Source organism: Trichoplusia ni, chromosome 8, assembly GCF_003590095.1.
Source record: "Trichoplusia ni isolate ovarian cell line Hi5 chromosome 8, tn1, whole genome shotgun sequence".
Taxonomy (NCBI): Eukaryota; Metazoa; Arthropoda; class Insecta; order Lepidoptera; family Noctuidae; genus Trichoplusia; species Trichoplusia ni.
The window spans coordinates 3,085,438-3,101,798 of NC_039485.1; the positions used below are offsets into that span (position 1 = coordinate 3,085,438).

Sequence of the window (16,361 nt, forward strand, 5' to 3'; positions counted from 1 at the left end):
GCACTATGTTGTCCGTCCGTCTGTCTGTCTCCAACGTTTTTGAACCATCTAGAATTTTTTTTTCAGGAACGCATGAATGTATCAAGTATTGCATTTAATTTTCCATTGAATTATATTCAAAAAAAACAATACGTTCCCTTACAATCGCTTTTAGAATTGATATTTAGAAACGTTGTCGTGTTAAGAAATGGAAACTTTACGATAAAATACTGCTTCTTAATAAATCGGTATTTCAGTCTGTTTAATGTTTAGGCTTATAAAATATTTGTTGTAGTTTTGTCAAAATCTAATAGATGGCGATATGTCAGTGACGTCATCTTTCTGTATCGCGGTGTTAAGATTTTCAGCCGAAGAATGACACCGCGGTAATATTTCATTAAAGTTGTCTTGCTCTGAAAGTGTGTTTCATTATTATTGGAAGTAGTATTTTTGCGACTTTGTACATGGTCCTTCGGTTCCGGATAAAGGATTGGTGTGCAAAAGTCTACTTATCTATCTACCGCGGAGTACGATCGAGTTGTAGTAATACACGAAGAAGTGTGCAGTGGTTCCAACAGTGCAGCAGTTCCAGCTGGTCGGCTTCAACAGCCATAGTGGAGTCAGCGGAGCGAGTGAGGTGGTGCTGAGTCGTGGGGCTGGAGCAAGTGTGCTGCAGTGCCGTGGTGCTGGATCAATCGTGCTGCTGTGTCGTGGTGCTGGATCAGGTTTGCTACAGCTGCGTCGCGGAGAGGGACTCTACATCACGACGGCAGTTCTTCATATATTATAGTGAGTGACGACGTTTAACTTTATTTTGCAAGCATGGAAGCTCTATCAAATCTCCAATTCAATTTATATTCGGCCATTAATAGGGCGAAATGTAATTATAAGAAATCGCCCAAAGAACGTATGACGAGTTCATACATTGAAGCCAGATTGGAAAATTTACAATCTAATTGGGATACATTTTGTGATACACACAAAAAAATTATAACATCTTCGAGCCCTGCCGAACTTGAAATTAGTGATTATAATCTGAAAAATTTACATGAAATTACAGAAGAACTATTTATTGATTACAAGGCCAAGCTAAATGAAGATTTGAAGACAGTGCTCAGTAAGAATAGTAAAGGTGAGGTATCTGAACCTTCTAAAAGGGATTCCATCAGGGATATCTGTACTGTTAAATTGCCTAAAATTGAGTTGCCAATTTTTACTGGAAAATACTCTGAATGGATTTCTTTTAGAGATTTATTTACGTCTTTAATTTATAATAATAAACATTTAGATGATATTCAAAAATTACATTATTTGAAAACTCATTTATCGGGTGAAGCTGAGAGTCTTTTGCGTCATATTCCTATAACTAGTGATAATTTCTTAATTTGTTGGTCGCAATTAGAAAATAGATATAATAATAAGAAATATTTGGCAAATTGTGTACTGAAACGTTTTATGAGCCAAAGAAATGTTGTAATTGAGTCTTCAAGTGCATTAAAAGAATTGTTGGACACGTCTAGTGAATGTTTACATGCTTTAGAAAATTTGGGTATTAACGTTGATAATTGGGACATTATTGTTATTTATATATTGAGTTTAAAATTAGATGACGAATCGCGTAAGCAATGGGAGTTAAAAATAAGTGATTCAGACGCGTTACCTAGCTTTAGGGAATTCAAATCTTTCTTGGAACAGAGATTTAGGGCATTAGAATTTCTGAATACCAAAGGGCAACGTCCAATGAACCGTAATGTTCCAATTAAAACGTACCACATTTCTTCTGCATTATGTCCTTTTTGTAAAGACGATCATAAGTTAGCGAATTGTAAAAAATTTTGTGTCCTCGATGTTGAGAAGCGTCGTGATTTTGTCCAAACAAACAGTTTATGCTACAATTGTTTAAGTGGAAATCACTCCGTCTATGTATGCCGCCAATCTTCGAGATGTCATATTTGTAGGGGTAAGCATCATACTCTCCTTCATTTTAGGAATGTTTCGAAATCCGTTAGTGATAGCAAAGCAACGGATCAAGTTGGAGAGAACAGTGATGAGCCTATCGCAACTACTTCCAACCAGAGCAAGTCCATCAAGGTTATAAGTTGTTTCGCGAATAGTAATAGTCAAATCTTATTGGCCACGGCTTTAATAGCTGTGGAATTAAAGGGCGGTACTGCTATTGTTTTAAGAGCTCTGATAGACCAGGGTTCTCAGGCTTCGTTCATAACGGAGTCCGCAGCACAGCTCTTAGGGTTAAAAAAGATACCAACTAGGAGTTCGGTGTCCGGTATAGGTGGTGATCAAGGGCAATCAATGGTTTCGTTAAATTCAGTCCTTGTAAAGGTTAAATCGCGCATCGATCCTAGTTTTGTCGTTGAAGTTAAGGCTTATGTTTTAAACAAACTAACTTCTCTTTTACCGCAAAGGAAGGTTAGAACAAATGTATTTAATTCAATCTCGTCTTTGGTTTTAGCAGACCCCAATTTTGATATTCCAAATAAAATTGATCTGCTATTAGGCGCTGATGTTTACGGCCAGATATTATTAGAAGGTTTAGTCAAAGGTCCACCTGGTCTACTCATCGCTCAAAATACGAAACTAGGTTGGATCTTGTCTGGTCAAGTCGGCGAACAAGTCAGCCAAAGCGAGACGTGTCACAACACTGTTGTGAGTTTGCATTCAATGGAATTAGATGAGAATACACTCCTCAAACAATTCTGGGAACTAGAAGCTGAGCCCAAAAGTGTTAAAGATAAAGTCTACTTGACCCCGGAGGAGCAGAAGTGTGAAGAAATTTTTAAGGACACCACTAAAAGAGATGAATCTGGTCGTTATATTGTACATATGCCCTTCAGATCACACGATCCTGCTTGTAAATACGGTGGGTCAAAAGACATTGCTCTTAAACGCTTTTTAGCCTTAGAAAAGCGATTTCTAAGGAATCCAGAGTTCAAGGCTCAATATTCAGCAGTTATCAATGAGTATATAGCCCTCAATCATATGGATTTAGTACAAGATAGGAACGACGAAAGTTCTGTGTACTTACCTCATCATGCCGTCATCCGTAACGATAAAAGTACAACAAAGTTGCGCGTTGTGTTTGATGCATCATGTGTAGGTAGCAACGGGGTATCACTCAATCACGATTTAATGGTGGGTCCTCGTCTACAATCTGAACTTCGTCATATTATCATGCGGTGGCGTTGTGAACCTATCTGTCTGGTTGCGGACATCGTCAAGATGTATCGACAGATTAAGGTATGCAATGATCACACAGATTTTCAGCGTATATTGTGGCGGGAGAATCCAGACGACGAAATTCAGGTCTTACGTCATTTGCGAGTAACATTTGGAACATCATCGGCGCCTTACCTAGCAGTAAGGTCATTGCAGCAGTTAGCTCAAGACGAAGGAGCTGAATTCCCTTTAGCAAAGAATCGGGTTCTTTCAGACTTCTACATGGATGACCTTTTGACGGGCTGTCAAACTATACAAGAAGGAGTGCAAATATATAAGCAGATGTCGGAGCTACTTAAACGTGGCGGTTTTCCACTCCAAAAGTGGGCTAGTAATAGCAAAGAATTATTAAGATTGATTGAAGACGATCAACAAATATTGCAAACACAAGGGAACATGGAACTTAAAACAGATTCAATTTCGAAAATATTAGGTTTAACGTGGGACAAAGACAATGACGAGTTCGTTTACACTATTCAACTTAATGAGCTAGATTTACCAGTTACGAAGCGTAAGGTTATTTCAGACATATCACGACTATTCGATCCCCTTGGATGGTTAGCACCGGCAGTCATCACTGCGAAGGTATTTATTCAACGAATATGGATGACTGGGATCGAATGGGACGCAGAACTACCTGCACCATTGCTGGAAGAGTGGCTTGACTATCGGAAAAACCTTCGTAGCCTTGCTAAGTTTCGCCTGCCTCGTTGGATCAAATCTAGCAAGGAGAACCGGGTTCTGGAATTGCATGGATTTTCAGATGCATCCAATGTAGCATACGCTGCGGTGGTGTACGCTCGCATCATTGATAAAGAAGGGCACATTCATACAACCTTGGTGACTGCAAAAACTAAGGTTGCTCCTGTTAAGCAAGTATCAATCCCTCGTTTAGAACTCTGTGGTGCTGTTTTACTAGCAAAACTTCTTCAAGAAGTCGCTTCAACTTTAGAAGTTCCCAAACAGCATTTATATGCGTGGACAGACTCAACCGTCGTATTAGCATGGTTAAGCAGCCATCCTAGTCGATGGAAAACTTTTATCGCGAATCGTGTTTCCGAAATACTTACCATTATGGATAGAAGTCAGTGGTCACATGTGATGTCGTCGGACAATCCGGCAGATTGCGCGTCTCGGGGGGTTAGCCCTTCCGAATGTAACGACCTGCGACTCTGGAAGAGAGGCCCTTTATGGTTACAGTATGAAAAAATAGACTATAATAGAGGAAATATACAAGAAACTACATTAGAAGAAAGGAAAATAAAAACAAAATGTCATGCAATAGAATTTGATGATAGTCTATTAACTAGATTTTCTAAGTTCAGTAGGTTAATAAGAGTAATATCTTATTGTAAACGATTTCTACGAAGGAAGGAATTGGGATGTAATAAAACTACTTGGCTAACTACAAAGGAATTAAATGAAGCTTTACTTACCTGTATCAAACTCTGTCAGCTCCAGTCCTTTAACGAGGAAATAGAAACTATAAAAAATAACCGTAAATTAAGTAAGGGTAGTAGACTTATCTCGTTGAGCCCTTTCCTGGACGATGACGGGATCTTAAGAGTCGGCGGTCGCTTGCACCGGGCTTCTATTGATGAGAATATGAAGCATCCCATTCTAATTCCGCATAAATCAAACTTTACCAATCTTTTGATTGCAGAGGCTCACGAGAGAACTTTGCATGGTGGGCCACAATTGATGCTAAATTACTTAAGATCCAAATACTGGATACTTAATGCAAAGACTCTTGTTAGGCAACATGTTCATAAGTGTATAACATGTATTCGACATTCCACACAAACTCATCAACAAATGATGGGTCAATTACCGAAGGCTAGGGTGTCTGTTCAGAAACCCTTCCAATGCAGTGGTGTGGATTACGCAGGTCCAATCAGCATCCGAAGTTCGAAAGGTCGTGGTCATCACCCCACTAAGGGTTACATATGTTTATTTGTCTGTATGTCTACTCGGGCTATTCATCTCGAGGTAGTCAGCGACATGACATCTCAGAGTTTCCTTGCGTCTTTTAAGCGTTTTGTAGCCAGGCGTGGTCGAGTAGTGGACCTATGGAGTGATAACGGGACCACATTTGTTGGTAGTGCAAGGGAATTGCGACAACTATTCAATGCTGAAAGGTCTACGGTAGCTTCGGAAATAGTGGATTTCTTATCTACGAATGGCACGACTTGGCATTTCATACCTCCCCATGCTCCAAACTTTGGAGGATTGTGGGAGGCGGGTGTAAAATCCACGAAGCACCATTTAAAACGAATTATAGGCACTAGTACATTGACATTTGAAGAGATGACAACTGTGCTGGCTCAAATTGAGGCCTGTCTAAACTCGAGGCCTATCTCTCAGCTTTCTAACAACCCAGAGGACTCATGTCCATTGACTCCTGGGCATTTTCTCGTAGGTGAACCTCTGGTAATTGTACCCGATGTTAATTATGAAAATTCATCTGTTAATAACCTGAAGCGATGGCATCTTACACAGAAAATGGTTCAAAACTTCTGGCGTAGATGGTCGCTGGAGTACTTGACTCAATTGCAGCACCGATATAAATGGACAAATTGTAACCCTGAACCTGAGATTGGGGACGTAGTTCTGGTGAAGGAAGATGGTCTTCCACCCGCTAGATGGCTATACGGTATCATTAAAAATAAGCATCCAGGTTTGGACAACATCACTCGCGTGGTAACGATACGCTGTAAAAATAATGAGATCAAAAGACCTGTATCAAAATTAATTTTTTTACCTGTGAATGCTTAGTGATTGCCTATCAGTTTATTAATGAAATTTATATTATATTCAGGTTTCTTTTGTGTGTACTTATTTGAATGAACTTGTGTCTTTTACTTGGTTTTATTGTCACTTTTGTTATTATTGCTGTTTGTAATTTAAGTTATTATTATATGATTTAAGTTATTTTTCATGTTGTTTGATGGACAGAGCCGTCCATGGTGGGCGGAATGTTTAATGTTTAGGCTTATAAAATATTTGTTGTAGTTTTGTCAAAATCTAATAGATGGCGATATGTCAGTGACGTCATCTTTCTGTATCGCGGTGTTAAGATTTTCAGCCGAAGAATGACACCGCGGTAATATTTCATTAAAGTTGTCTTGCTCTGAAAGTGTGTTTCATTATTATTGGAAGTAGTATTTTTGCGACTTTGTACACAGTCCATAAACAAAAGAAGGTCAAAACAGTTCGTAAGAAGCAATTTTGTAAAGCACACTGTACTCCAAGTCGAAACAACCCTGAGAACTACGTACTTTATCTATATTACTTTTGTCCATTCTCCTTACCGACCGTAGCGGTCGCCAGTGCGCTAGTTAAGTTGTAAAAGTTACACTGATACTCAAGTAAAGGACAATGTTTAAGTTGGGCTATAGAAGCGAAAATAGGTATAGAAACAAAAAGCGTATGATCTTGAACATACAAAGAGATGTATTAAAGATATCAGTACTATTCAGTACGTCAGATAAGTCTCTCATCTATAAATTATCGACTCTTTAAAGAAAAACCGACTATTACCGACCTGAATTTATTTTTAATTGCAAGCTTTTACGACACGAATAAAAACACTATGCAAAGCAACCAATCCAACGGGCGATAAAATGACAAACACTTAAGCGAATCTCAGAATGCAAGTAGAAAATACAAATAAAGCAAAGAATTACTTCAATCTAAAGCGCAATAACTTTAATGAAAAGCCCCGCAGCAGCTAAGTGCAAAACGAATTCAAAGCGATTCCAATCCCAGCTCACGATATCATAAACATTGCAAACGAGATACTAAGGACAATAAAATTCACTAGTGTTCCTACTAAAGAAATACTTGTACGGTCGGGTAAGAAAACGGTCTTCCAGTCTTGGCAAAATTTCATGTGTTAGTAAAATAATCATAAGGCTCACATTAGTAACTATTGCGATACTTTTGCCTAGGACAATGAACCGTATTGTTTTATGAAGCTAGAACAATTTCAACCTTAAGGTTATGTACTACCTTCTTGTCTGACTGTACAGGCGCTTGGACGCAACAGTTTTATTTGAAAAAAGAGCGGATCGCAAAAACAATGAACGCGATCCATTGCTCTGGTTGATTTAAAACATAATTTACTGGATATTTTACACGTTTTCAAGACCGAGTTAAATTTATTTCAGCTTGACACTCTGAGCATTGTTCATATGAACAATTTATAACTGTAATAAATAATAACTGCCTGGAAGGCAGTCGATAAAATATCAGTATCCTAAGAGCTAAACAAAACGATAATTTATTTTGAGTCTCATGATGTCGATGTATTCTGAAGGTTTCGATGGGATGGTTAACTTGATATTTCAAGTTGGTTGTTATTAAAGATATCAGTCTAAAGACATACAGAGATAAAGAATACGTGTCATCGCAAAATAACATTAGCGAGGTACGACTTTCATATTATTATGTTCCTTCCAAATTGGATGTCATACATTTCGTAAGGAAAAAAAAACGAAGAAGGGTTATCCGAGAAGTAGTAAAAAAGTAAAGCAGGTAAATTCATTTAAGAAACCAATCTATGTGTGCATTATGCCTTAAGTCTTTCATGTTTAATGACATTTTCATGTTATTCAAGATACTATCCTAAAATATGAAATCAAATCACTCGTTCTAGTACATAAAGTTTTAATTGTAAATAAACTTTAGCACTATTAAAGGAAATTTGTAATGACGTTTACAGTTGCTAAGAAATGGAACGTACCGGTAAAGCGGGCACTGGTTCCGAATTATTAATGAGCGACGCCTGTGCGCACAAGAGTTGCTTATTAAACTCTGCACTGAGAAACAATAGTTTGTTAGGGTATACATGTGAGCGGAAATTAAATTTTGCATACGCTCTTTGCATTTTACAGTTCTGATTCTGGTTTAAGCTCGACTAATTGCATTGTATTCGAACTTCGACACTTTGACAGGATATGAATAGGTAATAAATAGTATATTATATCATACAAATATGTATGTAACGAAACAGTATGGATTAATTAATGAAATCATTATTAGGGGCAACATTTAGTTCACAAACAAATAACACAGAATGTCATTTCATATAATATTTACTCCCAGCATTATTATGAGACCAAATATGTATTAACCAACAAAGAGGAATTAAGGAAATTAATGATATTTCCACAAGTAATTACGCGCTGACGCGAATTGTTTGGTAAATTCAAAGCTCAGCGGAAATGTGAGTAAGGAACCAAAATGTTTAATTTTCCTTCTGGCGCAAAACGTTTCCCATGGATCATTTGCTGTGGTTACAATTAGAGACAGATCTGAAGAATACAGATCTAAAGACAGAACTCACGAAACTGGTTGAGTCCCGTTTTTGTTTCGGTTCTGCAATAGTACTGTGGAACCAAACCAAAACGGAGTAGCGATTCAGTGAATCAGTGACGTTGACGGTTTACCGAGCAGTTCAAGTCGTGCCACTGCACGAATTAACCCTAGATTTGGGTCCCAGAGAAACAACTTGATCTCGATTCTATTGAAACAGAACTCCATTCCGTAGGGGGTAGGTAAGCCTATAGAGATGTTCTTGGGATTTATACTTGACTAGCTGTTGGCGGGGGCTCGACGGCTAAAAATCGTGGGAAAACCCACGAGAAAATAAAATCGGGATTAAAACAAGCTTCGTGTTAAAAAAAACTAATAACTAAACTATTTGTGTACCAAGTTTGATCTAAATCCGTTCAGTAGTTTTTGGGTGAAGGAGGAACAAATATCCTTATATACAAACTTTCGCGTTCATAATATTAAATATATTATAGTATTAAGTAGTATTAAATTAATTATTAAGTAGTAGTACTGACGATAGTAGTAGGATATGGTGTCAAGACAAAAAATTCAATGTAGAGAACCTTGGTATTATTTTTGAAGCCATTGCGTCACATAATTTACATACTTCATGATGACCTAAAAAGCGCGTGTCTTGTGCGAGGTACTAGAAAATTCAGGTGACGAGCGGAAAGTCCTCAGAGGTGATCAAAACTTTTTTAATATTAATAATTTTGCCAAGACCTTTTAAAATTAAGCGTAGCTGAGATTACTCTTAACCTTCTGATAAACCTCATGTTACATGCTGACTTATGTACAAATGTAGTCCTTGTAAGTGAGGAAAGACTGCGAGAAAATATATTTTCCTAAGCTACAGATCAATAAATCTGTGTTCTTTAGAAACACACAATTTTATTTACAGATATTGCTCACGTACACGTTGGACCCAAAAACTTGTACAGTTTATGTTAATTTGTTTTTCCCACTGTTAGAACTTCGTGAGACCTTCAGGAAGCCTGATTAAGTGGGACAAGTTTAACAAATAGCATTACCCAATCAATGGTCTGGATTTCACTCGAGTTTCTATCAAGTTAAGTTGTTATTCAGACATTGTCGTTTGAATGCAGAATGTCCAAACTTCGAAATGTTTACGTTTGCTATTCTTTATGCCTTCCATTCAAGATTTTGACAATGAATAAAGAAGAAGCGTACCGTGAACTAAAAGTGCTTTCATTCAGATTATTTTATTGTTATAACTCGCTGAGTATTCAATTACATATGGACACTATTCAATCTCAGAATCGAAGGTGTATTTGACGAAGATAATCATATACCGAAGAAAAATTATCACTATAACTACCATAAAAAATACTACGACACTTTTCCTTAAATAAACGATTTTGTACCAATTGTTCTACCATAGCAAAGTAGATGGGCGAGCGTGTCACAAACAGAGCTTGTACCTTTAAAAGGCTTTTAAAAGTTAGTACCCGCCTGTTAATACTTCAGTACCTACAGAAGGAGCATTTAAGTCTTAAAACATACCAAGTAAATATTTTACCAGAATTTCATCTGTATTGTGTCACTCACACACACAAAGAGCTGTCACAAGCAGATACTTTCACGTAGTTTCTTACAATTCTGTCTGGCGAATACAGGTTAATTAATAATCGAAATCCCCAGGGACGATAGACTACTTTCATTCTGAGAGACGAAAATAAAAAAGTAAGCATTTTTTTACTTTTTGAATCAAGTTCTTAGAATTATTTAACTCAAATTAAAGTAATTTCACGAAACAGATAACTCTTTTGTAAACTTCTTTGTAAACACTGCCTCATGTAATTTAAATTCTGACCCAAGTTACACAATCCCTACCAAGTAATTGCAATCTTGAACTCTGTTTATCACAGTCCCGGCCTTGCAGCAATACTTGAAGACATTCGAGAGAATATCAACTATATTATTCCGATCATAAAAGCGGCGAACGTACCGACATTAGGTTAATGCTGGAACTAAAAGCCTCTTCTACGTAGTCTGGTAATAACCCGTCTGTTTATTTAAAGTACAAGAGTGACTGAAGTCATCTTATAATCCTGCTTTGCTTATTTCTAGGGAAATAGTATGGACGTTAGGTTATGTAAAACGAGAATGACGTCAGGTTCGAAAGAGTCAAGAAACTTATCATCTTTAGATTCCTTTTGACGGAAACAAAGGTTTTTGACGGAAACAAGATAAAAAAAGATATGATACAAAATTGTCTTCATTTCCATGAAATACACTTTTTTATCATAAATAAATAAAGAGAAGCGATATTTAAAATATGAACGGTCAATTTAAATCCCTATGTTGTATAGGTATATATTACAGTACAGAACATAATTTTCGATTCTCTCTTGCCCAGTATTATTCGGTCAGGCAATAATTGAATTAAGGCCACAGATTGAAGGGATAAGTATAAGTTAATTCAATTAAATCGTAATCGAATAAAAGCTGAAGCATTACCGCAATAAAATTACGAATGTGATTCAACTCACACAATGAATTTGGGTTGTTATGTAAGATTCAATTTGATCTAGTTTTATTTTCAGTGACATACTAATGACAACGACTGGCCACTGGTCTAGTGGTTACTGACCCTGACTTCTATACCGGAGGTCTCTCGGTTCTACCACAACTGTTTGTGAGATGAGCATGATAATTTGTTCTGTGTCTAGGAATATTTTATTTATGTCCCCATGTAGATGCATGTTTGTCAATTGTCTAGTAGTCATCGGCTTAGTTTGAGAATAGATGGCGTCATATAAGTCTCATAAAGCTATCGGCTGATATTTCGCGCACAGTAAGAAGTTAAGTTCATTATATTTATTTGTGGGCCAATACTAAATGAGGGAAAAGTGTGTGTGTGTAATGAACAGTATCACTATCAGCAAATATAAAAACCTTCAGTCTGCAGAGACTAACAATTTACCTACAAGTACCAAAAAATATGACAAGTTCTTTCATTCGTACGTGTAAGTGGAGGAGGGGCAGTATAGTTATAACTGCCATATAACAGTGCGAAAAAGATGATGCATCAAGGTGTGTCATAAGAACGTTAATACGAGGGAAGTAACAAAATAAGCCGGTGTAACATAAGAACAAAGTTTCTCACTAAGTAAGGGTAACGTGTTATGACAACGCAATCGTAAATAAGAAACGTTCTAGAGTTTCTTGCTTTCGTATATAAACTGGGTGTGTTTATGTGCAATTTGGTGAAACAATACAACGATTATGAAGGTCTGGTAAAAGTTAATATTAGACGTATTTGTAGTACGAGTTACTTGGTAAACAGGTTGCAGTCTAGACTCTTATTTAATTTGTAAGTCACGTTATTTAAAAAAGATTTGAAGGTTAGTTTCTTTTATTAAATAAAGAAAAGAAGTACCATACTAAATATAACATGTTCGAGACTGAAGGAGAAAGAGGAAGAGAGATGAAGTAAAAAACAAACAATATTTTAGTTCCGCTTAATTTCACGATCATAATGATCATGCAATCTATACATATAATAAAATTGTAGAAAAGGGAAAACTGTACATTGAATATTTTTAAAAAAGAATAATTGGAGGGTGGTCTAGGAACGATTCCGATGCCGAAAATATGATTTTTAGAATTTTTGTCTGTTTGTCTGTTTGTCTGTTTGTCTGTATGTATGTCCGGAAAGATCTCGGAAAGTACTGGATAGATTTGATTCATATTTTCAGAGAATATCAACAAGAGGTCCGGTCAACATACTTTTTACTTATTATCTCGCTTTTCGATACAGGGGGTGAGCAGGAGCCTTTTATATCTATACACAAATATCAAATTATCTCATAAACTACTGAATATATTTCGTTCAAATTTTGCATGAACCTTATCGTACACATGATACAACAAATATACAAAAACCATAACGCTACTATGCAGGGGGCATGAGCAGTAAAGTTTTAAATTTTTGGACTCACCCGTAACATCGTGTAATACAATTATGAGGTGTATTTTCATCCCATTGAGTAGTAGGCAGCGCGGTCACCAATTTACAAAAAAAATCACTCTATTTATCTTAAGACTTTTGGCAGAGCAATAATAGGATTTTTCGAAAATAAACCATTTTCACAAAATTAGTCATTTTATTCTCTTTCAAGTCTGATATAGGCCTACCGCGACTATTTCACACGTAAAATAAAAGAAACATAAACTAATACGTTTTTTTTATGCAATTGTTACCGTAATCAGTACATTCTTGAAAGAAAGGAACTTAAATTCTTTTTATTTTTATTGATGTACAAAAATTGCTCAAGTTCAAATGTGGAATGTTGTAATATGATTTTGTATTTATTTGCGATAGGAGTATATAAGGTAAACGCTCCTAATACGGCGGTAGTCAAAATCGCTTCCTATTACGGTGGTATTTATATTTTCGTTTTATTCCTGTTTTATTCAGTGTAGGTAGACCAAAACCGAAACTATTTATTCTAAATCTTTTACTTTATGACTTAACTGACGATTGCAAGTATAGCACATAAACAACACAACAAAATCAATCAGTCTCTGTAACGTAATCGACGTGAGAGGTGTTTCCATACAAACACGGAACAACAAAAGTAAGTACACAAATATTTAGAAACTAAGTTTTTCGTATTAAGATGCCGTTCGAGTTTGTTCTTTTGTTATTTATAGCATTTTCTTATTATTACACTCTCTATTTAAATAGCTTATTTTATATTTATAAGTAATTTTTTACCAAAAAAATTAAAAATAAAATACCGCCGTAATACGATACAAATTTTGAAGATTAATCCTAATACGGTGGTATGACTTCGAAATAGGAAAAGTACTAGACATGTTTCATTGTTAATAACTTTCAATTGATTAACTTATTCAATTAGTTTCAAGTTTAGTTGAAATAATTATTAATCACATAACTTAGAAATCATATTCTGTGGTATGTGTTCTTAATTGGAAATCTAGTTAAACATGAAAACTGTCGAGTAAAAAATGTTAGTTTCTTAGAAGATCCAAAAATGGGAAGTTGTATTTTGATTTATCACAAAACATTTATTTTGTATAAATTTTGACTTGAGTTTTACAAATCTGAGTCAAAAAACTGTTAATGTTTGATTAGGCATTTTTACTCCTTTGTTTATCGAAATATTTATGGGTCAGAATTAGGATTATCGAAAACATGAGTAGTTTTCCTATTACGGCGGTAATTATTTTCAGGTAACTCCGTGTAGGGTTCTAAGATCTCCTATTACGGTTCTATTCATTTATCTATACATTTAATAAATCTGTGGAAGGGTCAATTCTGTACACTGAAAATATTGAAAAAATAAACAGCAGGGAGTGACCAACCCAAATATGTGATTAAAATTTATTTTGTCTGGCTGTATGTTCAGGCATTACGAGAAAAAAAAACTGTTCGATTTCGATGAAACTTGGTATAATTATTATACCTTATTTTTCAGTTTTATCCATATACGTTGTTCTGTAGAACGGCGGGTGTGTATTTAATAAAATCATTTTTCAATAAAGGAAAAACTTTTACCAACACATTAATATTATTAAATAAATATTATTTGCACGGAACTTTAATGAATACAAGTTCTGACCCTCCGTATTAGGAGCCGTCTACCGCAGTAATAGGATCAGAGCAAAATTTTACCTCCGTATAAGGGAAAATCGACCAGACTATTTAAATATTTCTTTAAAATAAGAAATATCATCAACAGAATCAAGGTCTCAACAGCAATACAAAATATAGATTCCACTTTTAACGATAGAATTTTTTTCCACCTTTAGAAATACCTACAAATTCTTATTTTTGTTTCTTACTTTCAAATGTTGCGAAATACCTCCGTAATAGGTGCTTTTACCTTACCTATGTTTTTAGCTCGGTAATGTTGGCGATGCTACTTCAAGATCAAAACATTCGTAGTGACACTCAACCCAAAGTTGCATTTAGTTCACATTGATCTCATCTATAATTATGCATAACAAAAAATTACTGAACGACACAGTTAATTACTACCTTGGTTCATCTGTAACAAATAGCAACATTTTTTTTTCTTAAATTTGCAACATTACATAGGCCAAAAGTATTTCGGATAAAAAAAAACCCAGAAAACTTGCATAAAAACTGCATAATAGGTATGCAATGTGAGAGATCTATAAGAACAAAGCTATCAATGAATAGACATTATGTATCTATTGCTAGAATAAAGTCTACTGATACCTGGAATTTTTCAATATTTTAACGATTTGATCGGTCTACATTCGCCATTATAGAGACCGCACACGTGGTCCTTCCAAAAATTCCTGTAACAATTTATTCTTTTTTCTACTTATTTAAAATTTTCTTCTTTCGTAGCCTGGTAAAAACAGGGCAAGGAACGAGACTGAATAAGTTTCTGAGATCCCTAAGCCGACGTGGATTAGGAACATATTTTTGGAAATTTCCCCATTAAGGCTGATAATAGCGTGTAGCTATCAGCACTTACATCCGTCATACAATGTGTGGAAAATTCATTTTGGCTGTCGGTATCGACAGCGTAACCTCATAACCAACCTCATGTAGTCTTTATTTAAGTTCCATTTATGCAGTAGGAATGACGGTAGGTATTTTACTTCAATGATCGTCAGGTAGGTTAACGAATAAAATACGTAATTTTTCTTTGTAAATTGGTGCAGTAAATAGAACTCATGCGCATGAACTCACTTTTATGTTCATATTTTGCTTTGTCGTAACATCACAAATTAGACATATCCTATACTTAAGATTTTTGTCATTCTCAATTTTGAAAAAAGGGGTGTCTGATATTTTTTTTATTTTCACGCTATTTATTTATCAGCAACTTAAAGGCAAATCATGAACAAAACACCAGGGGGCCAAGATAGCACGTTTACCAACTTTTTTATTTTGGAAATATTCCAAATGTTTGTCAGGAAGATCAGTTTTAATATTAAGAGGACAATCAAACATAACGTGTTTCAGGAAACCGTTTATCTGGGCGCAATTTTGCAAAATCTTTTCTCTTATGACACTATGTAAAATCCACAGTTACCGAGCCCGACTCTCACTACACCAGCTCCGTCCACAAAAATAATTTGACATCTTCTTTATATCGTCAGAAAACATCGTGTGTGAAAATAACAACTGTCTGGCTATCACTGTTCCTGAGAAACAGCCAGGTGACAGACAGACAAACGGACACCGGGGCCTTAGTAATATGGTTCTGGTTTACCTCTTTGATTACAGTACAATAATAGTTTTATGATAGCGCATAATCACTGTCATAATCCCTCTAGCAATTTCAGGTGTAGGCCGGCCCAAGAACAAACGTGCTTGAAAATCATAAGCCACCCAATTAGAAAATGGAAAACCCTCGAAAGTAAAACATTTTTAGCAGAAGTGCTAAGACTGAATTATACCTCCTGTTATTTTTTACTACTAATCCCCCCCCCCCCTCCATTTTTAAACGGCTCGATTTGTCAAACATGTTGAAACGAACACTCGCACATAATTCATGTTTAAATTAAAATAGTTCAATTCGTTCGGAAGTTATGATGTCACAGACAAAAAAAGGAAGGCAGATTTATGTCAAAGTTATAAACCCCTCTTTTTGGGATTAAATAAGAAAAAGTCATTAAAACTATTTGACTCAAACACTGATGAAATGTGTTTGATTCAAACATTTGATAGTTTTTGGGCCGCTCAAGATTCATTATAATTCAGAAATAAAAAAACCAAGCTTAAAATATAAAAAAGTGTTTGTTTTCAATATTGCATTACATTTTTGAGATGATCGTTA

The 16,361-nt window shown here is 35.7% G+C and overlaps 1 protein-coding gene across 1 annotated transcript; it reads left to right on the forward strand.

Annotated features, from left to right (window-relative positions):
* The first annotated feature begins 222 nt into the window (after positions 1-222).
* Positions 223-6,349, forward strand: LOC113496572. Its single transcript, XM_026875836.1, has one exon. The coding sequence runs from the start codon at positions 802-804 to the stop codon at positions 5,986-5,988; it is 5,187 nt and encodes a 1,728-aa protein (XP_026731637.1). The 5' UTR covers positions 223-801; the 3' UTR covers positions 5,989-6,349.
* Positions 6,350-16,361: the final 10,012 nt, after the last annotated feature.

Excerpts from the sequence above, each read along its gene's own strand:
- LOC113496572 (XM_026875836.1), top strand. The coding sequence starts at position 802 with ATGGAAGCTCTATCAAATCTCCAATTCAATTTATATTCGGCCATTAAT.